The sequence below is a fragment of the Martes martes genome, assembly GCF_963455335.1.
Source record: "Martes martes genome assembly, chromosome: 5".
Classification (NCBI taxonomy): domain Eukaryota; kingdom Metazoa; phylum Chordata; class Mammalia; order Carnivora; family Mustelidae; genus Martes; species Martes martes.
The window spans coordinates 48,280,234-48,307,673 of record NC_137892.1 but is presented as its reverse complement, the minus strand read 5'-3'; the positions used below and the strand labels follow the sequence as shown (position 1 = coordinate 48,307,673).

Here is a 27,440-nt window from a genome sequence, read left to right as displayed (position 1 = left end):
CCAATGGTACAAATATATTGTGTGCGCTGTTCAAGCAATCATTTAGAGAACAAACAAGTTAGATTCTCATTTCACCGACGTCCATTTTTCTAGCCAAATGCTATGGGCCAGCAGCTGAATTTAAGGAAAGAGAGAACCAAGGAGAGAGAGAGAGAGAAAAAAAAAAAGAGTTTCCTAGCAAGGTCAAAGCCAGTTTCCCTTTCTCACACAGACCCTGTATCTACTTCTTGGATAATTGCCACCTTGTGAAATAATCACTAATAATAGCTACCTTTTAGTGGACTCCCACCCACTCAGCTGACACTTTAAGTGTATCATTGCATTTAATCCTCTCAACCACCTTAGGAAATCAATATTATTAGCTCACTTTACAGATGAGAAAATAGAGTCTTGAAGAAGTGAGGTGATTTTGCCCAAAGCAAAGAGCCAGTTGGTTGAGGAGTCAGGGTTCAGTATCCATGGCCACTTCCTGTCACCCATAGTGTGCCAGTCCCCCTTGGTGCTTGATAAAATGATGACCAGGATGGTGTAATGAGCCTTTTGGACAGCTTACAAACCATGAAATACTGTATTTCTAAGTTTTAAGAGCTCAGCTTAGGACTAGAAGACATACTGTTGAAGCCAAAAATCATGGAGGTTTTTATCTGTGGGATCTAAGTTTGTCATTTGGCATCCTGAATGTTACGTGTCCCCAGAGCAAGGCAAACCTGGCACCGTACTTTGAAAAATAACTCAACCAATAATACAATTTCTGTACAAGAGGGCCAGGTAGTATTACCAAAATCTGCAGATTCCAGTTTTAGAACTCAGGAAAATATTTCAGAGCTGAAACAATCAACATCTCTTTGGCTGAATAACCGAACAAAATTTTCTCTACAAAGCCAAAGTTCAATATTTGAATTCATTTAAAGCCCAGGCCCACCACACCAGTAATTATTGCCACATTCTCTGTGAGACTCCCCCTAGTGGCCCACAGAGTTAGCTTCCTGACTGAGCACACTTGGGAGGAAGATAGAAGAGTTCCCTCAAAGTTCATTCTCTTGGTCTAATTTGAAGGAAACTGGTCTCCTATCAAATGTGAAGGTGTGATCAGGGGAAGGGTGTGAAATGTCAGCCTAACCACCCCCACCTCCACCCAACGGGACCAGGAGACGAAGGACCTAATGATTTTACAACAGTGAGTACTAAGAAAAACCTTTGAAGTTCTGAAATCCCAGGGACTTGACAAGTGTGAAGGCCAACCTCACTGACGTCACAGATCTTTCCTGCAGTCACAATCCTCCTGAGCCACCCTGGGAAGATGTCCCAGAAACATAAAGACTCTAGTCAGATTGCAACCAGGTTTCCTTAGAGCTTTGGCTCTCTGAAAAAGAAAATTAAAAAACTCTCTGCTCCCTTTAAAAAAAAAGTCAAATCAACAAAAAATAAAGCCAGGAAATCGAGCATCATGAGCTCAGGTATTTATCGCATGGATTTTTCAAAGTCTCTAAATTCTCATCCTTGACAACCTTACTTACATTTCTTACTACATATAAACAAGGTAATAAATCCCAAAGGAGATCCTTGGATGGTTTGGGCACAATAGAGTGAAAAATCATTTCCTGTTATTTTATAACAGTTTGATCTAAGTGGCTGCATCTCAGCAAAATTTCCTAAGCATCTAATGGAAGTATCTGGGACGATAAACTCTTCTAGCTGATGATGGGTGTGATGGGGGTTTGGTGAAGCATTGAAGTAGGGGAGGACAGAAGAGGGGAGTGTAAGATAAATGAGAAGCCTCCCTTAACCTTCACTCTATGTACAGAAACTGCCCTTAATTTAAAAAATGAAAAAAAATTAACCACCAGGGCAAAAATTCACTTGCTTTAGTTCCTGATCTGATTCAGCATTCTGGTTGCCTAGATACAGATGTAAACAAAAGTGTCTCCCCGACTGCAGAGGAACAGCCGAAGGAAACTGATGGCCCCCTTCGTGGCTCAGTCAATGACCAAGAAAAGAAAGCAAGTACTTTTAGACATTCATAGTAAAAATAGAATATTTTGTTCAGCTTCTTTAAAGTTTAGTGTTGTTCAGAGAGTTCTAAGGAGTCCTAGAAGAGTTGTTTTTCTTTTCACTCTACCTACATTTCTTGTTTGTTTTGCTTTGACAAAGTCGCTGGTGACCACACAAGCTGAAAGGAAAAAGGGTCTCAATATGTGAATGCATTCATTGGACTGACTTTTAATATGCAGAGCTAAATAGGAGAAAATTTTTGATAATTATTATTTATAAAGATTGAAAAGAAACTATGAAAAATTCAAGATACAGACTTCATCTCTACCATGAAAAAGAGAATAGCTAAATAAGTTTCTTTTATTGGTACTTGTCATTAATGAAAAAGAACATTCAAAGAAGCAGTATTTTTAGATCTCACCACGGGATGCAGCCTCTGGTGATGGAAAGAGCACTGGAAAGTGAGCCCAGTATCTAGCACTGGTTTTTGCATCTTGTTGGCTGTAGCACCCACGGGCTGTGTGACCTCCAGCAATTACTTAACCTCTCTGTTTTCTCTCTATGCAATGGGCTAATTAGGCCTATCATCCAAAGATGTGAGGTTTGAATGAACCACTAAGATAAAAAAGGGTTTAGCAAGTAAGAGGGACTAAGTCAGTTGCTATAATGATTATTATTATCATCATGTATATGATCTTGAGTAAGTCTGCTATTTCTCTAATCCTCAGATTTTCTCACCTATAAAAACAATCATCTTAAATTTTTTCTGCAATATGGTAGGATTTCAGTAAAGACAATGATTCCCACCTTATAGGACATCCTATATGTGAAAGTATTTTATAGGCCTTAACCGAGCCATAAAGGAACACAGCATTTTAAGGTATTGCTGGAAGACAGGTGAAAATTGATACATGTAAAAAGTCCAGGAGCAGCCACCAAGTTGTTTGTGGGAATTGGTAGATAATTACATTCTAGGTTGTAGGAACAGAGATGAAACAGAGCTGTCTCCATAAGCAATTAGCAAAGATATAAAAACTTACATACTATCTTAGATACATCAAAAATTGCATAGAAAAGGAGACAAACAGGCTGCAATGTTAACAGCTTTTTCTCTCTATAGACAGTACAATTACAATGAGAATTTCTTTTTTCTGCATCTTTTACTTTTCTGTATTTTTCCAAATTTCCCTCCATTTTCAGGTTTAACATGTGCTACTTTAAAAGTAGGTGAACTGTAGCTGCATTTTTAAGAGGATGCTATTTACAGTCTTCAAAACAAGGCTTAAAAATACCGTTAAAGTAAAAGATATATATCCAACAGTTTCGCTTGAGAAGGGGAGAGGAGACAATCACCCGGTAATTTGGCGTCCTTGGACTCAGTATTCACAGAGCCTTTCATGCCACAGAAGGGAATGAAAGGGCTCCTAGGTGTCAGACGAAGGCCAGGGAGCAGCCAGTGCTGATCGAATACCACAGCCAGACCAGTTCAGGGTCACCGTGGAGAAGTGAGAAGGAAAAACAGACACCGAGTAGGCCACAAGCCCAGGGCCCAGCTCTGTTCCGGCTCAAAACTGGAGTCAAACACAAAGCAGAGCAGAAGGCCAGCAATGTTCTGGAGGTAGTTAGGATGGTTTCCCTCACATGAGACCCCTGGGTGCCCAGGGGATCAGTGTAGCCATCCTCTTGGGGAAGACCTGGCTTCGGAGCCTCAAAGCCCACTCAGCAATGGGGAGAGAGAGCCTAAAGCATGATTATGGAGGTCACTGGCTCCATGTCGAGCAGCCTCGAACCATGCCAGTGGTCCACCGCCTAGAAGGCAGGGTCAGGAGAGGCTAACAATTGTCAGGGGTTTTTATTAGCTTCCTTGATAATAGACTTACTTTTTTTTTTTTTTTAAGTTTTATTGGAGGAGAGAGCTCTCCAGTTAAGTCTCTTAGGTGCTAAATTAAGAAGGCGTAGTTTTGCAAAAGGAATGATTTCTATTTGTGGGTCTTATCTACTCTGTCAGCATGGTGGTGTACAATAACATAAACTAAGAAAAATACCCCAGCAAACGATTTTGTTAAGTTTTAAACTGAGGCACAATACCACTCATATCTCCTGATTGAATCCAGTTCGGTGACGGGCTACTAAAATGAGCATAAATCTATGTCCTGTTTTTGATCTTAAAAATGAAGAACATTAGCGTTTAGAACAGTTTTGGCAAATGTCAAACAGTGAGTGATTGGGTGGTCTCATTCCTCCTAGAAATGTTGCCAGATTATGAACTTTGGTACAAGGGGAACTTTCTAGTAGTTATCAAATTATTTAAGAGTTCATACGGCCAACTATGTTCAATACTAGTAAGTTTTGTACAAAACTCTCTTCTGCTTTCATTTCTCATTGACTGTAATAAACTGACACCCAGGTTTCTTCGAAAACAAAATTATCTGGATAACCTAGATTTCTAGTTTTGGACTTTGTTTTTGAAAACTAGTGATTCCCCTCAGAAATTAGCATGTTGGAGTAAATTCACTCTGTGAGAACTTCTTTAATAACTCACTCAATAATCACTGGATATTTCATTAAAAATTTTTCTAAGAATAATCCATGGTTTTGACTCATCCAAAAGGTTTCTCTTGACTGTGATACCAATATACAAAATGAGGCTCTCTAGTATCTTTCTAGAACTTGATTTTGGTTTTAGTCTCTAGAAATACTAGATGGAGCATGTGCAAGTCTAACTGGGTGATGGCTTATAGTAAATATTTTGTTTAAAGTTAAAATATTTATATAAAAATAAGATGGATAAGACTTACTATAAAGTAGCTGATGATACATTTTAAACCCATGACCTTTGTTTCAGGTAAGATTTTCTCCTGCCACAATGTCAACCAAGAATTCTACAGATCTAGTTCAGTATGTCGACAAGTAAGTCTGAAAATTACAACCAGTTTTAACTATTTACTACGTTTAATGATTCGGCTAGAGATTAAAGTGCCTGACTAAGATCTTTGAGTTCAACTAAACTGGTTCTCTGCTTTTAGAAGAGACAGCATAAGCAACTTCAGAAGATGACCTTCTCTATGCTATTCCTTTCTTTTTGACAAAACAAGCCAGTTTTATAGCCTTCTCTTTAGGTAACTTCTATAGGTTCTTATAGATTATGAATCATACGATGCAGGCAATGAATGACATGGACAGATTAGATAGAGTTAATGATGACTTTCAAAATACACCAAATAAATCTATTAACATTTCATTATAAAAACTCAGAAATTTTTAAGTATATTAAATGAATCATCAGAAAATTTTGTTTCTGCTGCTTATAGTGCCATACCTGGAACTCATCCAGAGAAGGTCTTGGAGATATAACATATTATTGATATGTATTGATAATAACATATTATTGATACATATACAATGTCCAAAGACCCTCGAATTCCAGTTGGTAAAGGTGGGATCACAGAAGCAACGCATATTCAATTGAGTAGTTTTCTATTTTGGTCAGAAGGAGGATTTGGTCGAAGCAACAATGAATGCATGAACAATGAATGAATGAATGAATGAATGTTTTAGGACTCTTGGGATTTCATCTCTGTATGACCTCAGGCAGTCAGTCCCATGTCTCTTGGCTTTGGTTCTTCCATTGCCAAATGAAGAGGTTAGATTAGAAGCTCTCTTGGACCCACTGTAGCTTTAAAATAATTCTGATCCTGGGGAATCTGGGTGGCTCAGTCACTTAAGCATCTGCCTTTGGCTCAGGTCCTAATCCCAGAGTCCCTGGGATTGAGCCCAGCATCGGGCTTCCTGCTCAGTGGAGAATCTGCTTCTCCTTCTGCCCCTCACCCTGCTCATGTTCTCTCTCTCTCTCTCTCTCAAATAAATAAATAAAATCTTTAAAAAATAAAATAAAAATAACGCTGATCCTAAAATATACATTATGACCAGAGAAGAAGAGTTATCAAACAAATGAAATGAGTCAATGAGAAGAGAAAAATCTGAATACTGGATTTTCATTTTTTATATTACCTTTAACAATGAAGATGATAAAAATTTTAAACTCACAGATTTTTATTACAATATGTTCACAATTAAGAGTTTCCCTGATCCTTAGCCAACTGAATTAACACACCACAAATACTCCAACCACAGCATTTCGGCCCCTCTTTTCATGCTGCCCATACTTTTATTTATTTATGAGACAATAAGGCCAATAATTTAGGGAAGATGAAATCAAACAAGACAAAAGAATTTTTTTAATGTTTAAAAATACAATACTTGGATCGGTGACTTTTTTCTAAGTGAAGGAAAATGAATGTGGTATACATAGAAATAATTATTTTACATGGATATATCAGCTAACCTTGCCATCCAAGGAAGAAAGGGAGTTTTTTCCCTACCTGAACCTACACATGATAAATGGAAAATAGAAATCATTCTTCTGATCTGTCAAATTCCAGTATGAACCCAAGTGGATTTCTTTAGTCTGGGCTGCTGACCTACATCCTGGGAGATGACAGAACAAATTCCTAGAGGACTGTAATAAACTTGAAAAGAAATCCAGGGAAATTTTTGCCATTTCTTGGATTCCAGAGAAACTAAAATTAAGACAAAAGGGGAGAAATAGTCTATAACTCAAAGCAAAAGCATAATGAAGATTTTCTAGTCCCAAAATTCATTTCTACCTCGATCTTCCCCCAAACCGCTCTCTTATGTTCTAAGCCATATATCTAGAATTTCTATTGCCACCAGAGATAGTTAATTATTTTTGTTTCGTTTTGTTTTTGACCTTTCCCCTGTGATGTCCCAGAGCAGGCTCCGAACTCTCAAAAGGCAAGGATTGTATAACCTTATGTTTTCTGATAACCCTACAAGTAGTAGCCTACCATGGTGCACTGAATATCGGTTCCTGCGGAAACATAGCCGATAGACTTAATGGAGAGTCGTGGGAAACCACTGGATGTTTACAAGTCTGCTTAGTGCAGCAAACTCCTAGGTGGCTGTTTAACTGGAAAAGCAAAATGGCATTCCGGCATTTCAATCTTCAGCGCAGATACTTCGAACTGACGGGTCAAATGCCATAAAATAAGTGGAAAAATAACAATTTTTTAAAAATCGCTTCATCCTTCAAGTCATACTACTCATTGAGCTGCAACACATTTATTGATATGCAAACAGGGTACTTACACAAGCAAAAGTCATTATCAACTCATTAAGCTGCCTGAATATATATTGCATTTTCACAGAGGTTCTGCTTTATAAATCTATATGGGAATATTTATAGGAAATACAAAAAAAAAAAAACCAAATACTAACCACAACTGAAAAAAAGTAAAAATCCAACAAAAAAAGAGGCAATATGTACCCCACAGGGATGAAGAAGTTTTGTCTAGAGACACGCACAATTAATGACTGGCAGGACCCAGTGCTTACAGGGCTCCGCTCAGCCTCAGGCAGTTGGAACGACACCCACACGTTATTAGTGCTTGTTAAATGTTAGGTCATATTATTAATCCATGGAGCAGGGGGAGGCGGAATGCTTGCAATCATTTATAGGACAATTATGGTGACATTATATTAAAAGCAGTAAATAATTCTGATTGCCCCATGTGTTTGTTGATTCACAATGATGGTGTAAGTCGGTGCTCGTTGAAGCTTGAATTGATAGAAAGCATCAAAGTCTTTTTCCTTTTCCTTCTTTTTTTTTTTCCCCCCTGCTGGTGGAAGGAGCACTGTGTGGAGTCCAAGACCTCTCTGGTCCACTCTTGAATCCGCCCCTAATCATCTTTGGGACCCTGAGAAAAAAGATGTCTCTTCTTTATGGGCAGTCTCTGCCTCTTCTATAAAATGGGGTGGCGTTTTCAGTGATGATGAGCAGCGGAGTCCCGAGGGCTGCCCGTGCTCACGATCAGATCCAGATTTTGTTTCCGGAAGGCAGATGAGAAACCTGCCTCGGTTTGCTATTTCCCAACTCTGTTCACAATTTCTCATGAACATTCTTTTATGTCATAGAGTAAGTGGCTAGGATTTAAGAACATAGATTATTCTTCCATGGGATTTAATTTTGAATATAAAAAAAATTCTGGCAATACATCTTTTTTTTTATTTTTCTTCACTTGACCCTATTGAAAAAGAAAAATTCTTATCTCTGGATCAAATAATTTCTGAGGTCTCTTCCATCCCTAAAATTCTTTGGTCTTCTAAAACTGGTTATTTGCCTTTTATTCACTTTACAAACACTTACTGAGCATTTACTATGTGCTAGGCACAATGCCAGGCACTTAGAGAGTCATCAGGGAACAGGACAGATTAAGCCCCCTGCCCTCATGGACTTTCCATTTGAGCAGGAGGAAGAGACACTCATTGTTGGATAGCCTGTCAGGGCAGGCCTCACTGAGAAGTCGGATATGAGCAAAACCCGGGAGATGAGGGAGCTGGCCCTCTGTTCGTGTGTGCAAACAGCAAAGTTTCTAAGCAGGACGTTCCTGAGGTGGCTGAAAAGACATGGGGGCAAAGATGGCAGGAATGGAGAAGAGAAAAGTATAAACTTCAAGTCTCATGTCCCTGGGCCAGGGAAATGAAGTTGTTTGGTACTGAGAAATTGTCCAGCCTGGGCTCTAGCCAGTATATATCTCGGGAATTCTCTCAGGAGTACCCTCTGGGAGGATGAAGGGTCTGGCTGACAGCCAAAGAAGGGTTTTTAAAACTTGGATCCATAAAACTATCAGTAAGTGAAATGGGCAAAATAAGACATGATTGATGATTTCTCCTTGTGAGTAGAATATGGCATTCGGGGTCTAGGAAGTATTTATTTTCAAGTTTTTCTCTCAGTGCCATGGTGGACATTTTATTAGACCTGATGCATCACTTTTGCTCCATGATGAAGACAGATATTGCACAGTACAGGACACGAGAAAGGAAGACTGTTGGTTGAGCTTTCTGTGGGGTAGGTCATGCTACCTTGGACAACTTTTGGGTTTTATTTTGCAATATCATTTCCATCCATGAGGGCAACCAGCTCCCAGGAGAGAAAGTTCTAAACCGTGTTTGTTAGCAAGGATCTTAGGACCTGGCAAACCTTCTCGCACCCAGCACAGCTGCCTGGTCCCACTGACCATATTCATGGTTAAAGCTTCCAGCTCTCAGCCCTTGGCAATCTTCTCATTTCATCCTCTTCTCATTTTATCCTCTCAATAACCCAGACAGAGGCAGCGTCGCTATTTTAAAGACAAAGACCCTGGGGTTCAAAGGAGTCAAGTATTTGTCCACACACAATACTGTGACAGAACCAAGATTCTAACTCTGAAATCTATGTTCCGGTTACTCCGATGCCTGTTTTCTTGACCATTCCTCTATCCACATGCCCTGCCAGTGATCTCAATACGTGTGGGTCAACCACAACAACCAGGGACATTTCACCCACAGTCCATCCCTGGAGCAGGAAAGATGTGATACAACCTTAGATTTCTGATCTTCCTCCATGCGGGTCCCTCTGCGAGGTGTAGCAGGTCTGGACTCCTAGCATCTTAGCTGTGCCTGGGAGACACCCCCATCAGCCTCAGTACAGTCTCTTGTTCTTCTCTAGAATTTTCTAGATTCTATCTCTAGCCCTCTGGCTGTGATGGACGAGACTCTGGCTGTGGATGCGCACAGCTGCAGGAATCGGGCATGATCCGCAGCACCTCCCCACCTCCCAAACTGGTCAGAGCAGTGGCTGCCCTGATGAAGCTCAGCGCTTCCCCGCCACCTCCAAGAGGCCCTCTGGGTTCTTGCCACATGTAGGAGCTTCTGCTCAAGTGAGAGAACTTAGAGCAGAGAGGGAGCCCCTCCAGCCTCTGAGCCTCAGAGAGGACCCTTAGAACTGAGAGAGAAACCAGCCAAGTCGGGAAAGGGAACTAGGAGTTACATAATTATCCTGAGAAAACACAATGTAACAGGAAGAGCTTCCAACTGGCCTGAGTAAAGTTGCTGTGATGTAGGAAAAAGAGTCAAAGAAGCAGCTTAAGACGTTTCCCAGCCAGAGTTACTGCCAACCTCCAACTGAGAATTGAGGAAAATTTTACCTTTGTCGTGGTGGAGATGAAATGAAATCATTTTTATGGAAATGATGTGTCTTGACTATAAGCATTATATGGAGAGAAGTTTGTATAGTAATAAGTTCCTTACATTTGTCCTGGGTTAGGAATTTCTCTTAAGTAATTTACCATCTCTTTTAGTTTCCTAGGGCTGCCAGAGCACAGTCTCATAAACTGGGGAGCTTAAAACCACGGGTATTTATTGCCTAACGATTGGAGGTCAGCAGTCTGAAATCAAGGTGTCGGGAGGGTTGGTTTCATCTGAGGGCTCTGAGGAGAACCTGTTTCATTTCTCTCTCTCCGCTTCTGGTGACAGCTGGCAATCTCTGGTGTTCCTCGGCTTCTAGATGCACTGCTTCAATCTCTACTACTGTCTTTACATGGTGTTCTTGTGTCTCCATCTTTACATGGCCATTTTCTTATAGGGGTATCAGTCATGCTGGATTATGGGCCCACCTTACCCTATCTTCCCAACTAATTACATCTGCAGTGACCTTATTTCCAAATAGTTACATTTTAAGGTACTAAGAGTTAAGTCTTCAACATCTTTTTTTTTTTTAAGATTTTATTTATTTATTTGAGGGGGGGTGGGGTCACAAGTAGACAGAGAGGCGGGCGTGGTGGGGGGGGGAGTAGGCTCCCTGCTGAGCAGACAGCCCAATCTGGGGTTCGATCTCCTGACCCTGAGATCATGACCCAAGCCGAAGGCAAACGCTTAACCAACTGAGCCACCCAGGAGCCCCTCAACATATCTTTTTGTAGGGATACAATTCAGTCCATAATTCCATCTAATAATGACTATCTAATAATTCCATCTAATAATCATCATAAGAACATAAGTATATGATACTTATTGACATTACAAAGCATTTCAAGTACATTAAGTAAATTGCTATCCTTCAATGAACTGGATCAGGCACGAGTCATGATCTCCAAGGACACAAAGAGCTCTCTCCTAGACAACCTAAGAAAGGTTAAAGACAGTCAGTGTCAAAGATAGCACTGGAACCCCTGTCTTCAGGTTCCAAATACAGTGTTCTTTACCCTGGAGACTCCCATAAATAAAACGTATACCCCCAAAATAGCAGGCAGTATGGAAAAGCATCACAAAAGCACTACAAAACTCAGTAAGAGCTCCACATATCTCAAACAATTTGCTGCCACAGTTCGCACACGCTTTGCCTGTAAGTGTAACCTATCCCATCTCCATTCACACAGAGACCCTGGAACACCTGAACGCCTCCCACAAGAAAGCCAATCACTGCAAGGACATCATTCATTCTGGATTTTATTGAAAATTTTACTAACAGGAGGTGTTAGTATTCAGTATATTATATATATATTATATATATATTATATATATATATATATATATTTCTTCATTCATATGTATATAACTTTTCACTAGAAACTAGCCACAACCAGTCTCCTTCTCCAGTCTCTTCTCAGATATGTCCCTGTTTAGAGTCCTGTCTTTTCCAGGCTCTTCCGTGCAGACCTCGAGCTGGTGCCTCCCACTGGCTTTGGTCTACACCTTCCCAGACTGTACCCATGAAACCGGAGTTGCCTCCCTTACGGCCTTGGAGCATTTGGTATTTTGTAAAACTCAGCAATGGAGGCTTCTCTAGCTGCCAAAATCCATCTGGTTAGAAACAAGCAACAAGAGAAACTACAGAAAACATCTTTTTAGTTTCATTGTGCCACAGTCACTTACAGGTTATTTTTGTGAGGCATCCAAAATGTTCCCTAAAATGTTACTTTACATGTACATTGTTTGCAGGACTCTAGGCACCAAGAATGGAACTGGTCCTAATAGATCACACACAAGCAAAAACTTTCTTCAGTTCTGCTCCTCATTGTTCTAGAAAAGGCCTTCAACTCTCCCATTTTTGTGTCTTGAGTATTACAGGTTGCCAAAATGTTTATCAGAATCTCCTGAGTAAATTTAGTGCTCTATTCACAAGAACAGAACAGGCAGAGAAGTGAGAGGTTCTGTGCTGAGGCATCTGCCAGCAACAGCACAGCTGGTCCAAGTCACACGGAATTGCAGAGAAATAGAACTCGGAGTTTGTGGAAAATCTGTTCTGATTCCGTTGTCAGCTCCATAATCAATGATTTATGTAAAGCCCAAATATCTCTCTGAAAAGCCCACCCCCCCTCCCCGGGCATTCTTTCTCCTGTGGTTAGTAACTCCATCTGGACTAGTCTGGAATATTCAGTCATTTCTTTGTTTTCACAGTTAAATTTAGGTATAAGTCCCACTGATAGAACACACTAATAAAAACAGCGGGCTTGTTCTTGTTTTTAACTTACTGAAAGAATCCGAGTGACCACATCTTGTTATTCAGGTTTTAACCATTTGGATGGTCTGACGCTTTGAACCATGGTATCTGGAATCTCTCTTCGAAGACTGAGAATGTTCCTATGTGCGTTTTTCTGGTGGTTGATTTAGAAAGCTCACTTGCAGAACAGTCTTCTCTTTTATTACGGTAATGAAAGTGGGAAAATATATAAGCCCTATGTTTATCTTGCAGGAAACATGTAAATAGAACTAAACAGAGCATTATCTAGAGCTTTATTAGGCATCATTAATAAATAATAATAAAATCCCCAATCTATAGTAAACCTTAAGCAGGAAAAGAAATCACAAAAAGGAGGGGCGCCTGGGTGGCTCAGTGGGTTAAAGCCTCTGCCTTCGGCTCAAGTCATGATCCCAGGGTCCTGGGATTGAGCATCAGGCTCTCTGCTCAGCAGGGAGCCTGCTCCCCCCCAACCCCCGCCTGCCTCTCCACCTCCTTGTGATCTCTGTCTGTCAAATAAATAAATAAATAAATCTTTAAAAGAAAGAAAGAAGGAAAGAAAGAAAGAAAGAAAGAAAGAAAGAAAGAAAGAAAGAAAGAAAGAAATCACAAAAAGGAATGCTCTCCATTTAGGTATAAAAGAACTTCTTAAAAAAAACTTTAAAAAGTAGAAGAAATCATAAAGTCCATCATTCATATAAGTCAGTTACTGTCCCTGGGGTTGCAGGAAAATATACTTGCATAGCACGAGGTGTTGCCCTCCCCAGAAGCTTCCTTCAGTGGGTCAAATGGCAACATCCTCAAGGCCCATCATGACAGGCAGGACCACAGACTGGCATCTGAGCAGAGGCGGCAGTCCTGTTCCCCTGGCCCTCTGCTGGCTTCGGTCTGATTCCTCATGCTTCTCTCTGGATACAGTCTTGACACCGGCCAATAGCACCCCCGAAGCATGAGAGAACATGGGCTCTTCATAACCCTGCAGCTCTCTGGTTTCACCACCCCAACCCTGTGCCTCTCACAAGAACCATCCAGAACTTCACAACCATACAGCCTAGCAGGCCTGGGGGCCCCATGCAAGGATGAATTAATTGGAACCCTTGGTTGGTAAATGGCGGGACCCATATTCTACCCTCGGTCTATCTTGTCTACCACTTTGCCGACTGCTTCTGACTATCCACATGACTTGAGAGCTCATAGTCTCTATTTTACACATCAACACTTCATTATATTCTGCCTTATATCGTTCACTAATTCCTTTGACCTAGTCTTCAATCAATGATGTTCAACATTTAGAAGACATTTAGAAACACCTAAGTGCTCATTTAAAATATATATTCTTGCGGTGACCCTCCCAACCCTTAAGGTGATGGTCGAATGCATCTATGGTAGAGCCAAGGAATCTGTGTTGTAACAACTTCCCTCCCTTCTCCACCCCCATGGTACTAATTCAAGTTTCTTTATGAGAAACACTGAATTAGACTAAGTTCCTTGTGGGATAGGCCATTATATATTAAGCATGGACTAGAGTAGACATTTAGTAAATACTGACTAGCATTTTTATTTCAACTGTTATTTTTATTGGTAGATTATTAGGTATAGATACAGTGCCTTCAGCTACACATAACACAAACTCCAGCCAAAATGGTTGATTAGCTCACATTTTTAACAATCCAGAGTTTGATTTAGAGACTTAATGTCATTAAGCAGGTGTTTTCTATCCTTCCTCCCTGCCATCCTATTCTCCCTCATGATCACAAGATGGCTTCAGCAGCTCCAGACATTGCACACAGACATGACAACATCCAGCAAAGAAGTGGGAAGTTTCTTCTTATGTATCTCTTCTTGAAAGCAAAGAAACCTTGCCTAGAAACCCCACAGGAGGTTTCTCCTTTCACCAGACTGGCCAGAATTGTTCCACATGCTCCTACTTAAACCAATTACATCTCAACCCAGAAGAAGGAGACCACCATGATTAACATGCCCGGCTGAAGGACATGGGGGATGGGAGGATCAACCAAATTAGGTGGAAGCAGTGGGGGTGGGGGAGGGGTGGCTGTGAGTTCACTGACAATGTCTGCCACACTGGGAACACCTAAGAGTACACAAATACTCAATTTCGAGAGGAATGCAACATCATTCACAAGTGTCTATGTGGGATGGAAGACTAGGAACCAAACACTCTTTCACTGGCACATTTAGGCTGCAGAATGTTGAGGGGCCAGAAAGAAGCGCTCGCTCAAGGAAGATCACAAGTAAATCTGCAGTCTGCCACTAGGCTATGTGTCGCCATCGGCAGGGCCTGACATCCTCTTCCCTTCTGCCTGTGACTCACACAGCCAATCCAGGAGAGCACCGTCAGCATGCTGGGGTTTTAAAGGAATGGAATAATGGAATATGTGTGTGTATGATTATATATATATATATATATATATATATATATATATATATATATATATATTTCCATTTGGTATTTTCCAGAAGAACATACTTGAGTCAAATGAGTGGTAGAGAGAATTTAATGGAACCCTTAGCAAAGCCTTCTTTGTGCCTCAGATGTGCAGGTGAAAGGAAAGAAGAGCCTCACCCAGGCTGAGGCTACTTTATACTGCTCAAGAGGAGAAACTTGTAAACCTTGACGCTCTTCCAACCTGTAGATTTACGGCACCGTTCCCATCCCCCCACCGCCCCAATTTCCAACAACTGAGCCTTAAGGGAACAAACAGTCTAGCTAGAAACAAAAACAATCAAAAAATATTTATTGAGTACCTACTACATATCAGGCATTCTTCTCAGTGTTGGAGACAATGTGGAAAACAAGTTAGATAAAGTCCCTGCCCACAGGAAGCTTTCATTCTAGTGATAGAGGGCAGAAAATAAACACAAAGAAGTAAGATAACTTTAGATAATGACAAATGTTGGGGAGAAGATGAAATGGGGTCTTAAGATAGAAAATGACTGAGGAGGGGACGCCTGGGTGGCTTAGTTGGTTAAGCACCTGCCTTGGGCTCAGGTCATGATCCCAGGGTCCTGGGATTGAGCCCCACATCAGGTTCCTTGCTCAGTGGGGAGCCTGCTTCTCCCCCTGCCTGCTGCTCCCCCTTACTGTGCTCTCTCTCTGACAAATAAATAATAAAAATAATTTTAAAAAAAAAGAAAGAAAACGAGTGAGGAGAAGATACCCTACACATTCACCAGTTTAAAATAACCCCCACGGCACAAGGGTTTTTCACAGTTTTCTAAGTTTCCTTTCTAGATCCTCCAAGGTTTTAGGAGGGAGAGAAGATAGGAAGCCCACAGTCATGCTAGGTCAGCATTTGAGTCAAGACCATAGTACGCCCGGAAACCCCTGAGCAACTAGGTAACTCATTTCCTTTCAAAGTAAATTCAATAAAGAAAATTTTAAAAAAGACAGATCAAAAGTAGCCTGTCCTTCAAGAGTTTATCTGTGAAAGGAAAGAGGAATATATTCATGCCAGTAGGGGCTACCAGGATCTTGCATGTTTCTTTACCCTAATACTAAAGAGCCCTAGCCTTTCGCTCTCTTCCTTTAATTCACTGTGTTTACTCTTCCACTGAACTTCTGAGTCCTTTGTGAATCTCTGCCTCTGAGCTATCATTTCTTCCAGCTTAGAAGGCAACACTCCCTTCAATGTGGAATTTTCAGGCATTGAATTTTTATGGATCTAACTTCGGCTTGTTAGAATAGGTGGGTAAAGTATGAAATGATTCCTTCTTAGGGAACATGAAAAACGCATAACGTAAGACCAAGGCCAAAGTCAGATCTTCTTAGATGAGATGCAAACCAGGATCTAACCAGGCAGATGCTTAGAGTCCTCCCAAAGTTCCAAACTTCCCCACAGGGGAGACAAGACTGGAGTAGAAGTGAAGATCCAAGTTCTGCTTCCGGTTCCTCCAACTCATTCTTGTAACGCCACTGGTGTTGTTTCCTTTCCCTGACCAGGGGTCATTCTTTTCTTCCTGTGATTCCAAACACTCAGAGAAGTCAGCTAGAAGACAGACTGAACAACCAGGAGCGCACCATCGCGTTCCTCCTTGAGCAAGCCTTCCGCATCAAGGAGGACATCTCTGCTTGTCTTCAGGGGACCCACGGCTTTCAAAAAGAGGAGTTGCTTGCCAGGAAGCTACTGGAGAACCATATTCAGACCATCACCAGCATTGTCAAAAAACTCAGCCAAAATATTGAGGTAGTTCTTTATTTTCCATATGTTGGCATCATTGCTTGACAACAATTACCAACCACCAATATCATCTTTCAATTATAGAAATGGGTCACTATAGCTTAAGTTTAAATGATTACAACAAGTGGCCCCAGAGGATAACAGTTCAACTTTTCAACTGCTCATTTACGCCAAAAAGTAGAAGGAAATTCTGTTCAAAAAGCATTTAGTGTGATTCTACGACAGAAGAGAGAATTATTTAACAATATGTCAGATAATGTTTTTAAGTGCTCATTTGAATCTAAATCTCCAAGATTCTTTTCATGTAATTATAAAAAAATCTTAGTGAACTTTTAAAAGGTATTTTATTAGTATTTAGCACATAATGAATTGATCCCAAAAGTCAATGTACTTCTCAAAGTGGTCAAAGATGTTTCTAGGCATAACAGTGTTAAGAAAGTGACAAGAGGTTAGTGGCTCATTGCCTTTGAGATAATGACAAAATCAAGTACAGCACTAGTGCTAAAATAAGATACCAATTTAAAAGTCAAAACTTGTTGGTAATTAAGAAGAAAATAGCATTCTCAGAAATACCAAAATGCTTCTAGAATGGTCTATATTTTTATCTGGGTGGTTGTTACATGGTTGATTATATTTGTCAAAATCCATCCAGACATACACTTTGACTTGTACCTTTTAATACATATTAATTATACCTCAATAAAATGGTCTTAACATTAAGGAGGGAAAAGTTTCCAGATCAATAGAAATCTTGCTAAGAGTTTCTTTTCCCAGAATAATTGACTGTCATAGATTAGCTGTGAAAAAAGACAAAACATTTTCTAAAAACTATAAAATCCCAAAATATTTGCAATCCTTTTAAGGGGTTGGCACTTATAGGGGAAATGAGGAGAACTGGTCTGTGTAGTAAACTGAATTAGAAAATATTTTAAAGTCTGTAGATAACATAGTTAAAACATTATCAAGAAGACTGGGACCCCCCGGGTGGCTCAGTCGTTAAGTGTCTGGCTTCGGCTCAGGTCATGAGCTCAGGGTCCTGGGATTGAGCCCCACACTGAGGGGGCTCGGGCTTCTCCCTCTCCCACTCCTCCTGCTTGTGTTCCCTCTCTCACTGTGTGTCTAGTGTCTCTCTGTCAAATAAATATATAAAATCTTTTTAAAAATTATCAAGAAGAAACCATTAGGCTACCTTTAGTAAATAATTAAGTCTATAAAGTGCCAATCACTTTACAGAGAAATAGATTTTATTCAGTGTTCTTTTAAAAAATGTAAAGTCATTAGCTTGGTCAGCCCTTGCAGACTGACCAGCAAGATAGGTTTGAGTGTGAGCTGAAGCTTGACTTGGGCCTTTGAAAGGGATGAAAAAAAATTGTTTTTAAACAACCATAATGGTAACACTTAAGTTGCTATTCCTTTCGATAATCAAATTATCTGTTTTTCAAGCTGGCAGCTAATTACAAATTTTAAAATTAATTGAAACTCAAGAAAAGAATTTTATGTATACCATTGCTTTCTTGTGTTTTTTTTCCCCAACAACTTATGAAAGCAATACTTGTTCACTATAATTATTGTGAAAACTTAGAAAAAAATGTTAAAACCTGGGGGCAAAAAATTCTCATAATTCCACCAGCAAATGGCAATCTCTACAAACAGCCCAAGTCATGTCCCTCAAGTCCTTCCACATTTTCCATTCAGGCTGAGACTACATTGATAAGCACTGTTTTAATATCAAATTACATCATAAACTCTCACGTGTCATTAAAGGTTCTTTGTGTGGTGCATGCACCATGATTTCCTAACTTATTATCTTAATATTAAAGTAACTTTGTGCATAAATGTATGTCTGTATTTCGCTTATTTCCATAGTGTATATTTTTAGAAGTGGAACTCCAGGGTGTGAACACTAGAAAAGCTCTTGATGCATGCTGCCAAATATGTTTCCGGAAAGTTGATACTTACTTACACTTCCGTTAGCATTATATGAGAATGCTTTTTCAGTGTGCCCATGCCAGCATTGAGATTTGCTGTTTTAACTTTGCTAAACTGATGGGAAAGAAATGAGATCTTTCTTTTTTTTTTTTTTTCCCCACTTTCTAAAAGTGCCTATAACCATTTGCATCCTCTCTGTCAGTCATCTACTAATGCCTTTTGCCAGTTTAATTTTTGGAGTTTTAGTGCTTTTTAATTCTTATTGCTTTGTTGAGATTTTTTTCACTAGTTAAGGATAATAGTTGGTGGTACCTTGGCAAATGTTTAAAACCAGCAGTGAAATATTTTCTGGCAGATAAAAACTTGGTTTGTCATGTTTACCTGTTTCCATGGTGTTAATACTCTCACTGTGATTGATTTCAAACACCCAAACACCAAACACAAAAAGATGGGCCTAATTGGCTTTCACCACCAAGTCCGTGTTGATTGAAGAACAGAACTGAAATCCTTGGCCATACATTTACTATAAATGCTTTTCCAGTTTGTTGTTTACACCTTAGTTGTATTTACAATGTTTCTATCAACTTTTACACAAGGTTCAACACTCCAATATTTTGCTCTGAGATTTCTCTCTAATTTTTAAGAATCAAAATATCTTCATTTAGAACTGAAACAATCACCTGTACTATCTGTTATTTTTATGGAGTAACCTTTTATTTATATTTTCAGTCAACTTTTCTAAAATCTGTATTGATGTCTGTTGGTAAGGATCTAAATTGATTGTTTTCTGAATAAATAACCAGAGATCCCAACAACATCTGTAAAATTCTACCCCCTCCCCACTGATTTGTGAGCCTCAAGGATAGCACCTTTCTTTCTTATCTTTACCAAGGCCTTCATTACATTACATTGATTATTTAGGTATGCATATCTACTTAGCTACACTGATGCATTTATCCTTGTCTCACATGTTTCAGTGTTCAGTAGGGCAACTTCCCTTTCATCACAATTCTTTATCAAAACAAAACCAAATAATACCTATTCCTCGGTCTGAATGTCTGTGTCTCTCCCCTGTCCCCCAAAATTCACATTTTGAAATCTCATGCCCAATGTGATGGTATTAGGAGGTGCGGGTCTCACGAACAGGACTAGTGCCCTCCTAATAAACAAAAACAAAAACAAAAAAAACCACCCATAGATCTCCCCAGCCTCTTCTACCATGTGAAGACATGGTAAGAAGTAGGCAGCCAGTCTGCAACCCAGAAGAGGGCCCTCACCAGAAGGGGGCCATGCCGGCACCCTGACCTTGGTACTTCAGCCTCCAGAACTGTGAGAAATAACTTCCCGTTCTTTAGTAGCTTCCCAGTCTGTGATACTTTGTTAGAGCAGCCTGAATGGACTAAGACACCCACACACATGCAAAAACAAATAAAAACAGGGGCGCCTGGGTGGCTCAGTGGGTTAAAGCCTCTGCCTTCGGCTCGGGTCATGATCTCAGGGTCCTGGGATCGGGCCCCACATCGGGTTCTCTGCTCAGCGGGGAGCCTGCTTCCTCCTCTCTCTCTGCCTGCCTCTCTGCCTACTTGTGATCTTTCCTCTGTCAAATAAATAAATAAAATTAAAAAAAAAAAAACTCTAGCTAGTGTTCTGGACACTTCTTTGTTTTCAATTAAAATTTTATTTGCCCTTGGGTCTTCTCAGTCTGCTGAGTTTATGAATGAGAAAGATCCTGTATATGGTCTTTAAAATTTTTATCATTCATTTGTTACAAAAATCCTCCTTTTCCTCAAAAAAATTCATAAACGTAAATTTAAATAGTTCAGGCCCTGGTCAAATAGGGCAACTCAAACATTTCCCCAAATCATGAACTTGTCTTATACTCTCACTTTTTATGGATAAATACAAATTATTTTATATATCTTTGCTTCACATTAGAATTTGTTTGAATGTCAAGTAAGATAGAAATTTTGTCAATGGACAAGTAGAATCTTTTTTTAATTTTTAACTTAATACTTACATATGAGTGTGAAAAAATTTCAAACTACTATGCTTGGAACCACCAACCTGGTAGTGTAAGACACTTAGCTCTATGTCAGAACTACTGAGGACATGACTAAGGATACTCAAGGGCAAAATCTGAACACACTTTAAGCCACCCATCTCTAGTGCTCTCTAAAAAACCGAGAAAATACATCTTTTTCACTTTTTCACTGATTTTGCTTGTGTTAGTTGTATTAGCTTCACTTTGCTTCTGAGTCAATCTGTAAAGGGTATTGCCTGATGCCATATAAAGATCCCTTTTCCAAACCTACCACCAATTCTGAAAGAGGTTTTTGTAGAAAAACTTTTATATCAGTCATGGCCAAATGGCACTCAGGGTATTTACAGCACAAGAAATATGTTTTATCTGGCCCATATCGTGTTTATAAAGGATTTTGACTAAGATGTCAATCTTTCAAAATTGAAAGATTTAGGGGTGCCTGGGTGGCTCAGTCGGTTAAGCTTCTGACTCAGTTTTGGCCCTGGTTATAGTCTCAGGGTCAGGGGATGGGCCCCGTATCAGGCTCCACATTCAGCAGGGAGTCTGCTGGGATTCTCTCTCTCCCTCTGCCCCTCCCCTCATTCATGCTTGTGCTCACTCTCTCTCTCTGAAATAAATCTTTTTTAAGAAATTGAAATGTTTAACATAAAATCTAGATTTCTGGCTAGTGTTGAAATACTACGGAGCTATTATTCCTACCTGGCAACAGTCTGTTGGGATCAGGCCATCCCTGCCCCCTTAGGTAAGGCAGGGACTGCCTCTCTCTGACATAGGACTCTCTCACTCATTTACACTACCAGCCTCGTTAGGAAAGGCATTCGATTTGATAGCCTCTGCTTTAAACTATAGTTTCTTATCATGTGTGATGGGAAATTAATGGGAATTTTCACTCAAATGTACAGGTTTTGGAAGACCAAATAAGAGCTCGAGACCAGGTGGCCACAGGAACTAATTTTGCAGTACAGGAGCTAAACACCAAACACGTTCAAGGAGTTGGAGATCTTCGAGGAAGAGTAGCCAGGTGAGAAGAAACATGTAGCAGATAGTTCTTGCTCACAGAATTCTCATTCCCAAATAAGTTCCATGTAGTAGAAAAGTAGATAATATCTTTACATGAAGCTAAACTGACAAGGTGGTAATTGAGAAAGTGTATGCTAGAATTTGAAAGCCTCACACCACCTGTGAGACTCAAGGGTTTTATAAGAGACCCCTTCTACACAACATCCGGTTTGGTTCCATCTGAAAGTGACAAGGATGGTATTGTTTTTATATCCCTTGACTGTCCAAATACCAACATCTTATACAAAGACACAGCCCTCATAGCCACAAACAAAATTCCCAGATGTGTCAAATTCTAATTCTTCAAACATTTAAAATATATAAGAATGACGTATAAAAATCTAACAAAAGGGATTTACTTCCTAATGGAATAAAATTTTGAGGAACATCTTTCAAATGCTATTTCTGAATCAAAAGAATTAATGCTATACAGGTTAGCAAAAATCTGTGGATCTTGACAATGGCAGGACCACTCTAATAGGCATATTAAAGATCACTTGTGAATGGCTGACTATAGACACCTTTGCAACTCTACATCTTCTGCCAGCACCTCTTTCCTCTCTCTTGGAATACCCAGCCTCCATCTTGTTAATCTGCTCTGAGATGTTAATGACCAAATAAGGATTAGTTGATCAATACCTAGGACAAACTTCTCTTAGAGTATCCATTCGACTTAACAACAACAAAAAATGCATTAAGCTCTATGTCGTATGCCAGGCACCATGTTGGGATTCAGGGATTCAGCAACATGGTCCACTTCCAATTCCCCATGGCCCCAGGTTTATGGTCTACCTGGGGAAACAAGCTCCAAATGTAAGGAATGAGATGAACGCTACAATGAGAGGCTGTGGTGCCATGGGAATAGCCAAATCAGATTGAGGCACAAGGAAGTCTTCCTGAAGGAGGTGACACTTGAGATGAGTTTTGAAGGATCCATAGCAGTTTGCTAGACAAGAAAGGACGGGAAATGCACTTCGTATAGGAGGAATAATACATGCAAAAGAACTGAGAGATGAATTACTGTGACAGGTTCAAGGGGATACCTGTGAGAAGTGTGTTTTAGTTTTGGTATCTGGGGCTTGCATTTAGGGAGAGATGGGAGATGGGGAGATGAAGCTCACAGGTGGTCCAGATTGGATGCTGAGGGATCTTGTGGGCCAAGGTAAGAGATATGAATTTCATGTAGAAGGTTATAAGGAACCATGGGAAGATCGTGAGTAAGGAGATGAGATATTTAGTGACATTCTAGTATTAGCTGAATTGCTGGGGTACAGAAAGGAAGCATGAAAATGAAAGGAAGCCTATTGCAATCAAGGTGCCAAATGTCAAGGGCTGAAACTAAAGCACTAGCCATTAAAGTGCAGAACAGGTACCAGACATTAGGAAAACAGAACCTACAGGAATAGTACCTATGTGTGTACACACACACACAGAGATGTAATTATATTATTTATAAATATACGTTTATACATCTAAAATATACAAACTTCTCGGGGCACCTGGGTGGCTCAGTGGGTTAAGCCTCTGCCTTCGGCTCAGGTCATGATCTCAGGGTCCTGGGATCGAGCCCCGCATCGGGCTCTCTGCTCAGTGGGGAGCCTGCTTCCCCCTCTATCTCTGCCTGCTGCTCTGCCTACTTGTGATCTCTCTCTCTGTGTCAAATAAATAAATAAAATCTTTTAAAAAAATAAAATATACAAACTTCTCTATTTCATTATATCATATTTGATATACATGAAGGAAATTTTATAATATTTGGGTAAGTCATGAAGCAAGATGATAAAACAAACATGAGCAAACCCACCATCGGATTTAGACGTGCCATGATTTTGCAAAGATAAACACCAAACATCTGTTTTGAAAAAACTTGGAATTTGGTTTCCTTTGGTGGTGTGCTGATGATGCCTCAACTATTTATTCTTTCTGCAAACTGCTCACAAACCTACTCTTCAATTTCTGTAAATCCTGCTTTACATATAAGACAAAATAACAGATTTAAATGAAACTATGACATGAATGGAATAATATCAAGAACAAGATATGCAACTCATTCTGCTCTGCTCTAATTTTTTTTGTCTCCTTTCTTAAAAATAAAATCTATTTATATTTAAAGTCTACAACATGATGATTTGATATATATATATGCATACTCAAATGATTACTACAGTCAAGCTCATTAATATATCTTCTCCTCACGAAATTACCATTTTATGTGTGTGGCTAGAGCATCTGAAATCTACTTTCTTACTATATTTCTATTCCTCAATACAACATTATTAACGATAGTCATCACAGTGTATATTAGGTCTCTAGGCATATTCTTCCTACCTAATTACAACTTTGTACTCTTTGACCAGTATTTCCGCATTTCCCCCACCTCCTCACCCTGGATAAGCACCATTCTACCCTCTGCTTCAATGTATTTTACATTTTCAGATTCTATATGAGATGATGTATTTTTTTTTTCTTCCTGCGTCTTCCTTCGTTACCTTAGCATAATGTCCTCTGGTTTTATCCACGTATTTGCGAATGACAATGTCTCCTTTCTGGAGTCTAAGTAATAATCAGAATGCGTGTGTGTGAATGTGTGTGTGTGTGTGTGTGTGTGTGTGTGTATCTCACAATTTCTTTATCAATTCATCTGTCAACAGACACTTAGGTCGTTTCCATTTCTTGGCTATTATGCGTATTGCTGCAATGAATGTGGGAGTTCAGATATTTCTTCCAAGTATTGATTTCATTTCCTTTGGATATATATCCAGACGAGGGGTTGCAGGATGATGTAATAGTTCTATTTTAAGTTTCCTGAAGAACTTTCATCCTGTTTTCTACAATGGCTGTACCAATTTACATTCTTACCAACACTATACAAGAGTTCTTTTTTCTCCACATACTAGTCACCATTTGTTATCTTTTTATTATTTTGATAATAACCATCGTAACAGGTATAAGATGATATCTCATTGTGGTTTTGATCTGCAGCTTCGTGATGATCAGTGATGTCAAGTACCTCTCATTGTACCTGTTGGTCCTTTGTATGTCATCTTTGGATGAATGTCTACTTAGATCCTTTGTCGATTTTTTAATTTTGGTGGTTGTTTAAAACTAACTCTTTGTTTTCTATGGTCCTAAGGGACTAGCAAATGAGCCCCATCGGCTCTTAGAATTGGGTGATTTGGAAGCCAGTCTCTCGAGCCGCTGTGTGGTTCAAACCCGTCACTCCTCAGGGAGAAGCTGGGATTGCAGGGGTCCCCCCCCAGTTGTAAGGAAGGCCCTGTACCAAGAAAGGTGTTTACAGCATGAGTGTGTCTCAGCTTTTCCCACCCATTTCAGTATTTTCTTAGCTGCCTGATACGTAGGAGTCTTTATATTAGTTTCCGGATTTTTCTCAGAGGTACCTCATCTGTGTGTAGCTGTTTATTTGGTGCATCCAGAAGAGAGGGGGAGACCAAGGGCCTCCCAGTCCTCCATCTGACTCTTCAATAGCTTAATTATCTTCCCCATGAATCTTAAGTAGTGATTTTAGGACAAGGTCTTATTTCTCCTTGGAACGTCTTTCTTTTTAGGAAAATTTCTTAAATCTATTTGTTAATCTGAGACAGAACCTGGCTAAAAGCCGTGAGAGTTAAACTCACCCATCCTCTCCCGTTTTGTGTATTTTTGCCAGGCAAGTGACAAATGGACAAGCTGAGACCGAATTAGTGACTGTCTTTCCACATATATTGACCTTCATTCCAATTATATTTTGGCTTAACTGAGATTAAGTTGGTTAATTTAACATAATTCCTAGCAAACTGTCTCCTGCTGAATAATTCAAACTCAGTATTTAATAATGGCAATGTGCTTTGAATTTTGCAACTTATTTCCTATTCTAAAAGAAGTGGCAGTTTAAAAGCAAGTGCTTGCGATGAGATGAGGTTCTCAAAGTTGTCTGGCCTGCTTTTGATACGCTCTCCTCTCTGTGGTAGATGAGAGTCTCAAGGGCAAATGAGGAAAAGCAAATATGTAAAGAATTCCCATAGGGATGGCTATGATTTACAGTCTGTAGCTGAAGCCAGAGGGATGCCAAACTTCCAGCCACACTTGGTGATTTGGGACTCGAAGACGGATTTGCTTATGAAAAAATAGTAAATTGTGTTGGTAGGTGACTAAAAGCAAAAGTCATATTCTTTGGAGAACACTAACCATATCATGGGTATTGTCAACTTTTTAAACCTGTGTGAGTAGGAACTTCTGATTAAAGATAGTTGAAAAAAAAATATTTTCACATCACTTCTCTCACTCGAGACAACTTAAACCCAGTGAAAAACATAAGAAAGGAAACAAAAACTCCATCTTTAATATAACTTAGAGGTTGCCACAACAGCTGACCACAAAGTCCACTTACCAGATACTGTGATGTCTGGACCAGTGGAGTCCTCCCCCAACCTTAAACATAATGTTTGCTCCAAATCAAGAGTCAAAGTCCTAATCGGCCAAATAATTTGAACAGAGCAATATTACCTAGGAGCTCAGATGGGAAATAGGAGAGAGAGGAAATGGCCTTTTAGAGATTCGGGTCAGTAACACAGAGTGGCTGGGGAGTGTAGCTGAGGATACAATCATCGGGGACCTACCTCTGTGTTTGCAAATTCACACCTGAGAGACATACTGAACTTGCTACAGGCAGAAGAATTGGAGAAGGCCTATAGTGTCACAACAGAGAATCCTAGGACTCAATGATGGGCTGTGAAATATACGTCTAGTGTTTGAGGACAAAATGGGAAGATGTACCCTTTCCCCCACCCCACCCCCCACCAGACCTAGAGAAATAACAGTTTTCATATCACAAATCGACTTGGTGACCTGCATATGGTCAGAATCATTCAAAGATATAAGAGTGATAGTTAGGAGGAATCTAGGCTCTGCATAAAAATTGCCACCACCACCATCAATAGACAGACAGACAAAAACGTAAGATTGCTAAACATACCCCAGTGAGAGGAATTAATCAGAAAAACACAGGACGACTTCAAACCAAAGGTTCTCCTGGTTTCAAAGAAGTTAAGAACAAAAGAAAGAGATAAAAGATTGCTGATTGAACAGTCACGTGTACTCTTGCTCCTTCCCCAAGTCCCACTAAACCCACAGCAAAAATAATGTTTCTCTGGGGCGCCTGGGTGGCTCAGTTGGTTAAGCGGCTGCCTTCGGCTCGGGTCATGATCCCAGCGATCCTGGGATCGAGTCCCGCATCGGGCTCCTTGCTCAGCAGGGAGCCTGCTTCTCCCTCTGCCTCTGCCTGCCACTCTGCCTGCCACTCTGTCTGCCTGTGCTCGCTCTATCGCTCCTCGCTCTCTCTCTCTCTGACAAATAAATAAATAAAATCTTTAAAAAAAAAATAATAATGTTTCTCTTTAAACATACCCACAAAGACAGGATATCAGCATAGCAATCTTGAACCTAGACAGACAGACATGTAGAAACTGACTTAGAAGACATAATAAAACCAATTCTAAACCTGTGTGACAAGCTGAGAATGATGTGGTTTTATAGCACAGAATTCTCAAAAGGCATAGGAGTTGGCTGCACCAGGACCCTTTGAAACTGGGGGCAAAGACAGGCCCCTGTGTCTGAGGAGACCTGAGAGCAGCAGGAAGGAGCAGAGCAAGAAGCCACTATGGTTTGTTATTAGCCTTTTAGTCTTTACTGACTTCTAAACTATAGGCATGTTTTAGTTTCATTAAGTAAAAATAATTAAAAAAAAAAAGAAATAAAAGTGCTTCCCCCAAAAAGAGATGATCACATAGAAGAACGAGATAGAAGATGAACTAGAATTGCTCAGGATTAAGGTGGAGAAAAAAAAAAATTATAACCCTGAAATATC

The 27,440-nt window shown here is 39.9% G+C and overlaps 1 protein-coding gene across 1 annotated transcript in view; it reads left to right on the top strand.

Moving 5' to 3' along the window:
• Window positions 1-1,417: 1,417 nt before the first annotated feature.
• The window catches only part of FAM81B (family with sequence similarity 81 member B), a gene marked incomplete at its 3' end in the record, with an annotated part of 52,314 nt that continues 26,291 nt past the window's right edge, over window positions 1,418-27,440 (top strand). Inside the window, exons 1-5 of the mRNA XM_080804488.1 lie at window positions 1,418-1,457; window positions 1,903-2,000; window positions 4,838-4,902; window positions 16,311-16,554; window positions 21,421-21,539. Coding sequence (XP_080660614.1) covers window positions 1,448-1,457; window positions 1,903-2,000; window positions 4,838-4,902; window positions 16,311-16,554; window positions 21,421-21,539 — 536 coding nt within the window. The 5' untranslated portion in view covers window positions 1,418-1,447. The remainder of the gene's footprint in view (window positions 1,458-1,902; window positions 2,001-4,837; window positions 4,903-16,310; window positions 16,555-21,420; window positions 21,540-27,440) is intronic.